The sequence below is a fragment of the Mandrillus leucophaeus genome, unplaced genomic scaffold (genome assembly GCF_000951045.1).
Source record: "Mandrillus leucophaeus isolate KB7577 unplaced genomic scaffold, Mleu.le_1.0 Scaffold294, whole genome shotgun sequence".
NCBI lineage: Eukaryota > Metazoa > Chordata > Mammalia > Primates > Cercopithecidae > Mandrillus > Mandrillus leucophaeus.
Genome location: NW_012103076.1, coordinates 4761434 through 4773592, shown reverse-complemented (window position 1 = coordinate 4773592; position 12159 = coordinate 4761434). Strand labels below are relative to the sequence as shown.

General features: G+C 39.3%; 1 protein-coding gene across 1 annotated transcript in view; it reads left to right on the top strand.

Annotated features, from left to right (window-relative positions):
• The window catches only part of FHOD3 (formin homology 2 domain containing 3), a 237779-nt gene that overhangs the window by 127743 nt on the left and 97877 nt on the right, over positions 1 to 12159 (top strand). Inside the window, exon 7 of the mRNA XM_011986117.1 lies at positions 10724 to 10858. Coding sequence (XP_011841507.1) covers positions 10724 to 10858 — 135 coding nt within the window. The remainder of the gene's footprint in view (positions 1 to 10723; positions 10859 to 12159) is intronic.

Here is a 12159-nt window from a genome sequence, read left to right as displayed (position 1 = left end):
AAAAAGGAGAGGTTCCTGTTGATGCATTTAAAAACCTCATTGTGTTATGGAACAGATGAACTGTTTGTTTCCGAATCTAAGAAGTTCTTCTCATTATCAAGTGTATAATTTTGGTTCTTTCTGGAACCAGCCCTTTTATTATTCAAGTTTGTATAATGGAAATAATGTTGAATTCCTATGGAAAAAACAATGTAAGTCATTTACTTTACCTCTCCCCCTCAAGAGAAGTGGGAACCTGAGTTAAGTATTCCTAATCACCACTTGGTAGGTTTTCTGGGTCCCTGACAATAGTGAACGCTCTTACAAAGCAGGCAGAGGGAAAGGCACAAAGAAATGGCTGGAGACCATGTGTGAATTTAGCCTGGACAGGGGTTCCTCGATCTGCCCTCCACACTTAGTGGGAAGGAGGGAACTGCAGGGCATTCCTGAAGCTAACCCAAAGTCAGGTGGGGAGTGAGTAGCCACAGCTGCCTTAGGACTCCTTTCTTCTGTTGCATCCTGCTCTCTTTCCATTCCATTGCTTTATGGACAGAAATCCCTCTCTGAGATACATATGTTAGAGGGATATAGTTAAATATTAGTTTAACACATATTTAAGGGATATGTATATCCCTCTGATATATATTTTAGTTCTTTCTGAAACCAATCCTTTTATTATTCAATAATAAAAATATTGTTTTTTATTCAGCATGGAAATGCTGAATTCCTATGAGAAAAACAATGTAAGTCCTTAACTTTACCTCTCCCCCTCTTGTGTTAAACTAATATTTGGATCAAAAATTTCAGTCTGCCATTGATTTCCACTACGATTTCAGAGTATATTTTCAAAAGGAAGGAAAATCAAAAATTCTGATACTGGTTTTAGGCAACTTTCTGTTGCTTCTGTGGTGAAATCTGAACAACGAGCCCTGAGTTTTGGTGACACTGAAGCCCTGGCTTTTAAGTTTGCATGCCTTATGATGCACCTGTGTTTTCTCTCCCAGCCCCGGTGCAGTGACAGCCTCATGACTAGAAACAGTGCTGAGGGGTGAATCCACATTTATACACCAGGGAATGCAGATCTTCCACCCTCAATTTTGTGACAGTCTTGAGGGCCTTCTTTTAAAAATTTATTTTTAATTTTTTGAGAGACAGAGTCTTGCTCTGTCACCCAGGCTGGAGTGCAGTGGCATGATCTTAGCTCACTGTGGCCTTGAACTCCTGGCCTTGAGCAGTCTTCTTGTTTCACCTTCCCATGGCCCTTCCTCTTCACTGGTGAAGGTGCTTGTCAATTTTGATGTTATTTATTCAGCAACTAGGTGTCTGGTTGGACTTTAAATTCCCTTTGCGGTTCTTCTTGCATTCTTTTTTTTTTTTTTTTTTAGAGACGGAGTCTCGCTCTGTCGCCCAGGCATCTCAGCTCACTGCAAGCTCCGCCTCCCGGGTTTACGCCATTCTCCTGCCTCAGCCTCCCGAGTAGCTGGGACTACAGGCGCTCGCCATCTCGCCCGGCTAGTTTTTTGTATTTTTTAGTAGAGACGGGGTTTCACTGTGTTAGCCAGGATGGTCTCGATCTCCTGACCTTGTGATCCGCCCGTCTCGGCCTCCCAAAGTGCTGGGTTTACAGGCTTGAGCCACCGCGCCCGGCCTCTTCTTGCATTCTTAAAATGGAGGTCAGTGAAACTTTTTGGATGAGCACAGTTTCAGTGACTTGTTGAGTGAGAGCTGAAGTTCCTGGAACCCCTGTCACTTGGCTAGGAGAATATGAGTACAAATAACATTAACTGAGACAGTGAGGGGAGCATCTTGGGGCAGCTAAGAGACTTCACATGAAGACAAACATGTGAAGCTGTCACATGCAAGCACCTGCCCCTAGGAGTAAGTGCTGGGATAAGATGTCACAAACTCTCATGCAAAGAGGAAGGTTTGAGAATATGATGCACACTGCTCTGGATTTGACCCTTCTAGTAACATTTTTTTACTCAAAAAATTGAACTTGAAATTTACTGTTACTTCTGGGGATGTTTGAATGCCAATACGATTTTTTGTTGAGTTGCATTTCCTTTTCCTGGAATCTTAGGCCCCTGTGAGCGCAGTGTCTTACCAGCGATGGGAGGCTAGGGAAGAACTACCATGATTTTCAGCACACTGGGTTGTCAGCCATGGGAGAGGCCTCTTGCACACCTAGGGAAGGCTGGCTAGTCATGTCCCCACCCTCCATGGCCACCTCCCCACACCAGAAATCAGGGTCATCCGGGTGTCCCTGGCCGTGCAAGTTCTTAGCTGTGTCCTCTGATGCTCTGCCACTCACATGTCTCAGTTCCTTCCCACGTAGTCTCCTCTGTTCCTTTGCTTCCTGCTGCCACCCCCTTTTTCTCTTCATAGAGTCAGCATCATTTTTTTTCTGCCTACAACTTTGGCTCCTTCTCTACTTTGTCCTCTCATGCTTTGGTCTTATACAGGGCCACCAAGGGTCTCCCCACCTCCAGGCCCTTTTGCTTTTACTTCTCTCAAATGCACATTCCCTCTCCCAGTGCACAGCCCTGAGACATGACTAGGATTAGCTCAGCCTTCTGTGCCGGGAGCCTTGCATGCCGCTGGATAACCTGCCTTTTGATGGGCTGCCTTTGGGGCAGGCACCCACCCTGCATTCACTCAGCTGTTGCCAGTGGGCAGGGTCTAGTGCAAAAAACTCCTTCTCTGTAGGTCCTTATCATACATTTTCCCTTAGAAAATAGGCCGGGAGTCCGGGAGCAGTGAGACTAGCATATACATATTATTCTGACTTCATGCATCCTGTTTATTCAATCATTAGTTGATTCATCAGACAGGGAGGCTCTTCTGTGTGCCAGGGTAGAGATGAATGAGAAAATAAGATCTGACCCTGAAATGTAAGCTGCTAAGAAAAAATGTGACACATATATGGAAAGAATAAAGACTGAATTCAGGGTAGTGGCCATCTCTAGGGAAGAAACGAACATGTACTGTGACAAATGCTGCTGGAATGGTGCTTTACTAAGTACCCAAGTTGTGGAGAGGGAAGGGGGCATCACTCAGCCTGGGGCTCTGGCCTGACAACTGGTTTAAAAGCCCAGCTCTACTGTGTCCTAATATAATTTCTCTGTGCCTCTGTTTCCTCATATATAAAGAAGGGGATAATTAACAAACTTAGCTCTTTTAATCCATGTATTATTAATAGGTGTAAAGTAACTGGTACACCATATCATTTCCAGAAATGTTAACTATTATTACCAACAATTACCAACCATATTTCAGTAGAATAGAGCTCCTTTTCCAGATGTCCCAGAGTGGGAGGCTCCCACCAGGTGCGATTTTTGGAGCACACCCTGGGGCCTGGCAAGGTGAAGATTAAATATTATAATTCCTCTCCTTTAGAGTATATTATCCACTCTCTTATAAAATCTCTCTGGCCTCTTGCCACCTGCATTCCCATGTGACTTCACTTGGTTGCAGCTGTGTTGGGCATAACTGCAGATGACTTTAGCCTTCCAGGTGCATGCTGAGCATGGCATGTAGTCCTGATGACTGACCTAGCTGGGTAGCCATGACGGGAAGCCTCAGCTGAAACCCCTGGCCCACCAGAGTCCATCAGTTTGGGAACTGCCAGTGTCATTCTCCAGACCTGGCCTTGGGGACCACAGCACAAACCCCCTATCCTATCCCACTCCTGCTTTCTGCAGATTTTCAACACCCAACATAAAGTAATAGCTATTGAGTGCTTACTATGGCCTAGATGCTATTCTAAGCAAATTCTCATTTACATTCTCATTTAAACCTTAGTACTTTATGAGTTAGACATGATTATCTTCATTTTACAAATAAGTAAACTGAGGTTTGGAGAGATTCAGTGAGCAGCCACACTCAAATTTTCTCATCCCAAGCCCTGTGCTCATTCCTTTATGTCATGATTGTAGCAACTTCCAATCATTGTAGGTATTTTCCTGGAAGAATATGAAAGATAAAAATCTGTTAAATATGCCTTTTTTTTTTTTTTGAGACGGAGTCTCGCTCTGTCACCCAGGCTGGAGTGCAGTGGCCGGATCTCAGCTCACTGCAAGCTCCGCCTCCCAGGTTTACGCCATTCTCCTGGCTCAGCCTCCCGAGTAGCTGGGACTGCAGGCGCCCGCCACCTCGCCCGGCTAGTTTTTTGTATTTTTTAGTAGAGACGGGGTTTCACGGGGTTAGCCAGGATAGTCTCGATCTCCTGACCTTGTGATCCGCCCGTCTTGGCCTCCCAAAGTGCTGAGATTACAGGCTTGAGCCACCGCGCCCGGCCTAAATATGCCTTTTTAAAGAGAAGAGTTTACCACGCCAGCATGAATTTTGGTGCCTATGTTTTTAATGACAATTTGGGATGTCCATCTTCTAATAGAAGCAAAGTTGCTTAGATTCACCTAGGACAGACAGGCTTCTCCTGCTACAGTTATCTGTTGTTTAGGCAAGAGAATTAATCTTTCATTACTCATGGCATTTTACTTTATTTCAGGAAAAGAAGAACCATTCCTCATTACTTCTAGTTAGAAGCTCACGTTTCCATTCTCTCAGTATGAAATGATTAAAGAAAGGGCCTCCAGGTGTTGTTAATGCTGCCTGCTGTTGTGTTCACAGGTGAACTCTGGCCTAAGAGCCGAGATGGGATCTGCTTTTGCAAGATCCAAGTGTGCAGGAGGATGAACTGCCTATCCTTTTCTTAGAGGCTCCCAATAAGGAATGACAGCTTTTACTTGACTAAATTGAACCCTACTTAAGTTTCTCAAGTTCTAATACTCGTCCAATTCTAAACAATTTTAAACAAGCTCTATTGTTCTCATTTTTAAATAAGGAAATGGTGTTAAGATCTGATATAAAGAGGCTTCATTGTGACCAGGTTTAGCTACTAGTGGCCTATTATAAAGGTTGAGATATTTAGAAGAATGAGCTGAAGTCACAACTGTAAGGGGAATAGCAAGGACCTCATTTTGCTCCTCACTTAAGAGCGTAGACCAGCAATGTTGCTCCTCTCTCTCCCCTCTGGAAAGAGAACTCAGAAGGTGAGGCTGCTAGTGCTGGAGAACAACACACAGGGCAGGCTTTAAAACTGGGCTGAATCAAAGTCCTCAATTAAGGGAAATTATTTGGCTCCTAAAATAATTATCCTGTATAAATAAACAACCCTATTTTTTGTTGTGTTTCTGATTTCTAGAACTGGATATAACTATTGATGTTCAGTTAGCTTGGAGTTTCAAAGATATTTGATATACAAGTTATTTATATACCTAAGAAGAACCTTTATTTATTTATGAGAATAGAATGGCTTTAAAATATATATTCAGGGCTTACAGAAAATTTTAGATAAATCTAGAAAGTTATAGAGCAATAAAGAGTATCAGATATAAAATTGAAACCCTTATCCCTTTGATTTCCCTTCTTCCCCAGAGATGATCATTTCACTGAATTTGGTGTTTATTATTCTCATATATGTTTTTGTGTTTATGAAATGTACGTGTATCACTAGTATGTAGATTTGCCATGCATGTATTTAAACTTCATAGAAATGATAAAATACGATTTCTTTTATTCAGTCTACTTTTCACTATATATTTTGCTTTTGGGAATTGCCCATGTTCATATCAGTCTAGTTATTAATTTTCACAGATGTAGAGTGTTCCTTTCTAAAAACAAACTATATTTTGTCTATTTGTGGGTATTTATGTTATTTCTGATTAACCACTAGCAAGTAATAAAAACACTGCAACATATAGAATTCTTTACCATACATGTCTGCTTTATGCACACAAAAGTTACTTTCTAGATAAACCTAGAAGTGGAATTGCTAGGATTTAGGATATATACATCTTCAAATGTATTAAGTGTTTTTTTCAAAATGATTATATTAATTTAGACTTCTAGAAGCAGTGTATGAGAGTTATTCTGTGCCAATGGGTTAGTGTCATCAGACATTAATTTTTGTCAATTTTTAATCTGATAGGTGTGAAACAGTATATCACTGTGGGTTTTGCTTGCATTCCTTTTCCCTGATTTCTAGTGAAGATGAGCATCATTCATATATGTATTTGGCCATTTAACTTTCTTCAGTGAAATGCTCATTACCCTTTGCCCATTTTCCTCTGGGTAGTTTGTCTTTTGCTTACTAATTTGAAGGAGTTCTTTTTGTATAATGTATACTAATCCTTTGTAGTTTATATATGTTACATGTAGTTTCTCCCATTGTTCTTCTTTACTCTTATGTAGTCTTTCAATGTGCACAAATTTTAAATTTTAATATATGCAAATTTATCAAATATTTTCTTTTTGGTTGCTCTTTTTGGTTTTTGGTCTAAAAAAACTTCTGTATCTTGAGATCTGAATGTTGTAAAGTTTTATCTTTTACATTTTTCACTTAAACTATCTAGAATTTATTTTTATATTTGGTATGAGGTAGTACTAGCTGTATTTTTTTTTTTTTTTTTTTTTCTTTGAGATGGAGTCTTGCTCTGTCACCAGGCTGGGGTGCAGTGGCATGATCCTGTCTCACCACAACCTCCACCTCCCAGGTTCAAGTGATTCTCCTGCCTCAGCCTCCCAAGTAGCTGGGATTACAGGCATGTACCACCACGCCCAGCTAATTTTGTATTTTTAGTAGAGACGGGCTTCTCCATGTTGTCAGGCTGGTCTCAAACTCCTGACCTCAGGTGATCCCGCCTCGGCCTCCCATAGTGCTGGGATTACAGGCATAAGCCACCATACCCAGCCTGTATTTTGTTTTTTATGGCTAACAGTTGTCTCAGCACCATTTGTTAAACAGTCCATTACTTCCCCACTGATGTGTAATAACACATTTGACATGAATGAGGATTCTGTCTGTGTATGAGTCTGTGTCATGGCTCACTGTCTCACTCCATTCATCCGTGTTTTCATTCGTGCGCCAAGACCACTTTCACGGGCAATCATTGTGGTTTCAGAATGGGCTTCGTATCGAATGTGGCCAGTGCTCTGCTTTGTTCTTACTCAAAATTGTCTTGGTTATCCTTAAAACCTCAGGTCCTGTGTAAAAATTTTGGACTCAGCTTATAAAATTTCATGAAAAATCCTTTTGGGATATCGATTTGAAATTGTATTGATTGGAAAAAAAAGAATTGGCATCTTGACTGCATTGATTTTTTCAATACATAAATGTGATATAGCTTTCATTTGAGTCTTTTATTTATAAAGGTCTGTCATATTATTAGTTCAGTAATTTGATAGTTAGCTTGTGATTAACTTGGTAAATTGTTGCTGACATGTAAAAATGCAATTGCTATTTCTATGTTTTATATATAGAAGCTTTGCTAGACTCTTAATAAAATAACACAGGTTTTCTTGGATTATCTTTATAAGCTGGTCAGATTATCTGTAAATAGTGGCATTGTATTTCCTTTCCTTATGCTTTTTACTTTTCTTAGTATTCTGGCTCGAACCACCAGAATAATGTCAAATATAAGCAATGATGGAAACATCCTTATATTATTTTTAACAGTAAACTGTTCTTAATATTTCAGCATTAAGAATGATACTGGCTGGGTATAGTGGCTCATGCCTGTAATCCCAGCACTTTGGGAGGCCAAGGCAGGATTGCTTGAGCCCAAGAGTTTGAGACCAGCCTGGGCAACATAGGCAAAACCCCGACTCTACAGAAAACACAAAAATTAAATGGGGCATGGTGGTGCTTGCCTGTGGTCCCAGCTACTCAGGAGGCTGAGGTGGGAGGATCACTTAAGCCCAGGAGGTCAAGGATGCAGTGAGCCATGATCACTCCAACCTGAGTGACGATGAGACCCTGTCTCAAAAAAAAAAAAAAGGAAAAAGAAAAAAAGATACTTACTCTAGTTTTTAAAATTTTCCTTGCCAAATACCCACTGTCAGATTAAGAAAGTTTTCTTCTGTTACTAAGCATAGTAAAAGGGTTTTTTGTTTTTTTTTTTAATAACAAATGGTTGTTGAATTTAAAGTTTTTTCTGCATTTGCAGAGGTAGCCATGGTTTTTCTCCAATAAACTATTAATGTGGTAAGTTATATTCATTGATGTTATCATCTCAAATTACCCTTACATTCATTGGACAAACACAGCGTGATTTTGTTTCAGATTTTTGCAGTGGTGTTCATAATTGCAAATAGTATATAAGTTGCTCTCCTCACACTGTTCTTATCTGGCTTTAGTGTCAGAGTAATATGAATCATGTAAAATGGGTTGTGGAGATTTTTTTTTCTTTATGTTTTCTGGAACTTTCCATATGTCTAACTTGAACTCTTCCTTGAGTGCTAGAAATCACATTAAACATCTGACTCTCATGGATTTTTTTCATGGGTGTAAATATATTTGTAATTAATTAACTCAATTTCTTTTGTTAGGTTAACAGAGCTATTCAAAATTTCTTTCTTCCTCAGTCAGATTTGGTAAATTGTTTGTTTTTAGAAAATCATCCATTTCTTTGATTTTTCAGGTGTATTATAAAAATTTCCCCTTATTTTTGTAATGTGTTTTGGTCACTGTATCTATAATTGCATTTATCTGTTATTCCTGAATATGCTCATTTGTGGCCCTTTTTCTCGAACAATTTTGATAGAACTTGTCTATTAGGTTTTTCACAATTATAAACCAACTTTTAGTTTTGTTGATTTTTGTCTATATACCTTTGTTTTCCTTTTTCATTAGTCTTTGCTCTTTATTTTTTTCTTTTGTCTTCTTTGAATTTATTCCACTGTTGCCTTTCCAATTGCTGAGCTGATCGCTCATTAATTTTTACTCTTTCCTTTCTTCAGATATAAATACTTAAGAATAAATTTCCTTCTAAATACTACTTTAGAAGTATTCTACAAAACTTCATATTTAACTTTTTCATTATGGTACCCTTTAAATGTATTCTAATTGTCTGTGTTTTTATTTTTTTGACCTAAGTTATTAGACATGTTTTAGTTTATCCAATTATATGGATTTTTTTCAAATGTATCTCCTTGTTATTTATTTTTCAATTCAGTTGCATTATGATCAGGAAGGTAGCTCATGTGAAACCAGTTTGTGGCGTTCGTTCTTGAGCTTTGTGACAGAATTGATGGTCAATTTTTGAGTAGTCCTTATATATTTGAAAGAATATGTTTTCTCCAGTTTGGGCACCAGGTTATATACATGTTAATCTATTAGATAAAACTTAATAATTGGGTTAAACAAATCTATTATATACATAACAATTTTATCAATTACTGTACAAGAGGTATTACAAACCTCTTTACTCTGTTGGTTAGATTTGGCTGGATACAACAGGGAAAAATTCCCACAAAATAATAATAGCTTACAAAAGTTAGAAGTTGGTCTGAACTTCTTTTTTGAGAAAGATAAATAAACTCTACCTATGCCTTGGTGTCCAGAGATGATGAAAATAACTCCATAGGGAGCCTGGACTATAGAATTTGGTTACTCCTTCCCTGTAGCTACCAGGGATTGTGGCTTCTTCCCTCCATGTTCCCTGCCACCTATGACTGATAGCCACAGATGACTCACCTTTTCTAGGAAGAACATCTGTGGGACTCATGGCAGTCTGTGTATTATGAGAGTCACATCTTTCTCCTGCACTGAGACCTGTGTTCCCCACGTTGCAGGTATATTTTTCACTGAATCCAGGTAGGATCTTATCCAAGCTATATCCTTGGATAAATAAATTGGCAAAATATATTTCATAAATATTTGTCTCTTTGTTTTTGAGGCTTTTTCCCGTAAGTGAAGGCCCCAGTTGTCCATAACAGATTTTATTCTCCAGAGAGCCATCAGACTCCTTTACATAGCTAACCCTTTTCCTTGTATGTCATACAGTTACTTGATTTTATCTTCTCCCACTCATTCTCTGATTTAACATCTCCTGTAATACTCACCCTGTGGTTTCTGTCTGAGGCCTTCACACACATTTTCAGTACACAGTCCAGACTGTTTGTGTGATGTTACTAATACCACTGCCTGTCCTTTGACCATGCTGAGTCCTTGGATGCTTCTTAATATACAATGTCATAGAATGAAATTTCCTTAATTCTATTCACATTTCAGCCCATTGCAAGTTTTTTGTCCTCATCTGTCATCTCATTGCCTTGTTCAATTATTCTAAAGAAGTGTATTGTGAAATTGATATACAGTAAAATATTTTAGTGCATGTGTAATAGAAAATAGTTTTCTAAAATCACTTTTTAAAAAATTTTAAATTTGGTGGTACATGTGCTGTTTTGTTAATCGGTATCTTTCGTGATGCTGAGGTTTAAGCTTCTAATGATCCTGTTACCCAAATAATGAATGTATTACCTGATAGATCGTTAGAAAATAGTTTTAGATTGAAAGCTGATTCTAGCTTATCTACGTCTTAACATAGACCAATCGTAAAATGTATGTAGAATGTATATACATTCCTGGAATGCTTCTATGATACCCATTTTTGAGGGCTGCTTACATGTCAAGCATGTTGCTTGCTATTTTCTGTCTGTTACCACCTTTTTTCCTACTAGCACATTCGCAGCATGTTGCTTTTCCCCATCTACACACAAAAATTGTGAAACAAGAAGACTCGAGGCATTCAGTGATTTCCCCCAAGCACTGCCTAGGTACCAGCAGACCCTCAGTTCTAACCAAAGTCTTACTTCAGTACTTCAGATGCTTACTTCAGATGCTTACTTCAGTACTTTTAATCAAAGGCCAAGCAACTGAAACATTAACTCATTGTATCTGCAGGTCATCACCGAGTGGTCTTCTCACATCATCCTTCAGGCAGCACCAAGAGTCACTGGCAGCAGAGAGAGAGAGGCGGCGGCAGGAGAGAGAAGAAAGGTTGCAGAGAATAGAGCGGGAAGAAAGAAACAAATTCAGGTAAGAAGGATCTTAAGATTTTTTTTTAAATAATGAGTTAAAAATTAAAGCACGTGACTTTACAGCTGTATACGTTTAATATTGGTATTAAAGGAAGTAATGAAAATTCTGTCTGTATTTTTAAGGAAGAGAAAGACATACCTGAAATAGGCTGGATCTGGTTTGTTATGGCCTTTGTTTCTCTAACCATATGGCAGGAAGTACAGTCAGCCAAATACAATTAGGAACTCATGTATTCTTGAGTCCTCCATTGTCTGCAGTGGTCCTATCCAGGCCTTCCTGATGACAGAGAGCCTAATTATCTTAACTTAATTTGCCATCTCTTCCTAATGGTCCTCATGTTTTATTCATGCTCCATCAGATGCCCAAAAGGAAATGCTTTTCCCACTTTCTGGTTCACTTTTTGATCCCTGTAGCAATCTTCAATATATTTTTTTAAACCATAATCTCTTGCTATGTGGGGGGAAAAGTCATTGTGTTGATTACTCTCAGCCCATTTCCCCCTAATCTACGGGTCTCTGTACAGCTCCAAGGATGTGTTCCTGGATATAGCTCATTCCAGTTTCCATATCTTGGCCTGTCTGTCCCCACTGATCCCAGTGTGCCTTGGCTTCTCCTTCAGCCAATCCACCTGTTCTCCACATTCTCCAGGTCATCCTCCTTCACACCCATCCCCTGGGCTTAATGCTGTGCTGTGCTTTATGAAATGAAAAACAGTTGCTGTGTCTCTCCTTACACATTACTTCTACTCTTCCTTATCTCCTTTTTCCATTTTTCCCCTTTCTTCCCCACCTCCTCCTCCTATACTTTCTCTTCCTTCTTAATCCTTCCAAGTCATTTACCCTATAGCTTCTACATTCTTTCCTTTCATTTTTCTCCCCATCTCTACCTCCTGTTTCCTTAGCTCAGTTTCTTTTTCAAACAATATTACTATCAATTAATCCCCATTAAATCTACAAGGAATATAAAGCATTGTCAATGAAGATTTAGAGATTTAATAACATGTGTTTTTTGTTTGTTTGTTTTTGTTTTGTTTTTTTGAGACAGAGTCTCACTTTGTTGCCCAGGTGGAGTGCAGTGGCGCGATCTTGGCTCCCAGCAACCTCTGCCTCCCGGGTTCAAGTGATTCTTCTGCCTTAGCCTCCCAAGTAGCTGGGATTACAGGCCACAGCACCACGCCCAGCTAATTTTTGTAATTTTAGTAGAGATGGGGTTTTACTGTGATGGCCAGACTGTTGAACTCCTGACCTCAAGTGATCTGCCTGCCTTAGCCTCCCAAAGTGCTGGGATTGTAGGCATGA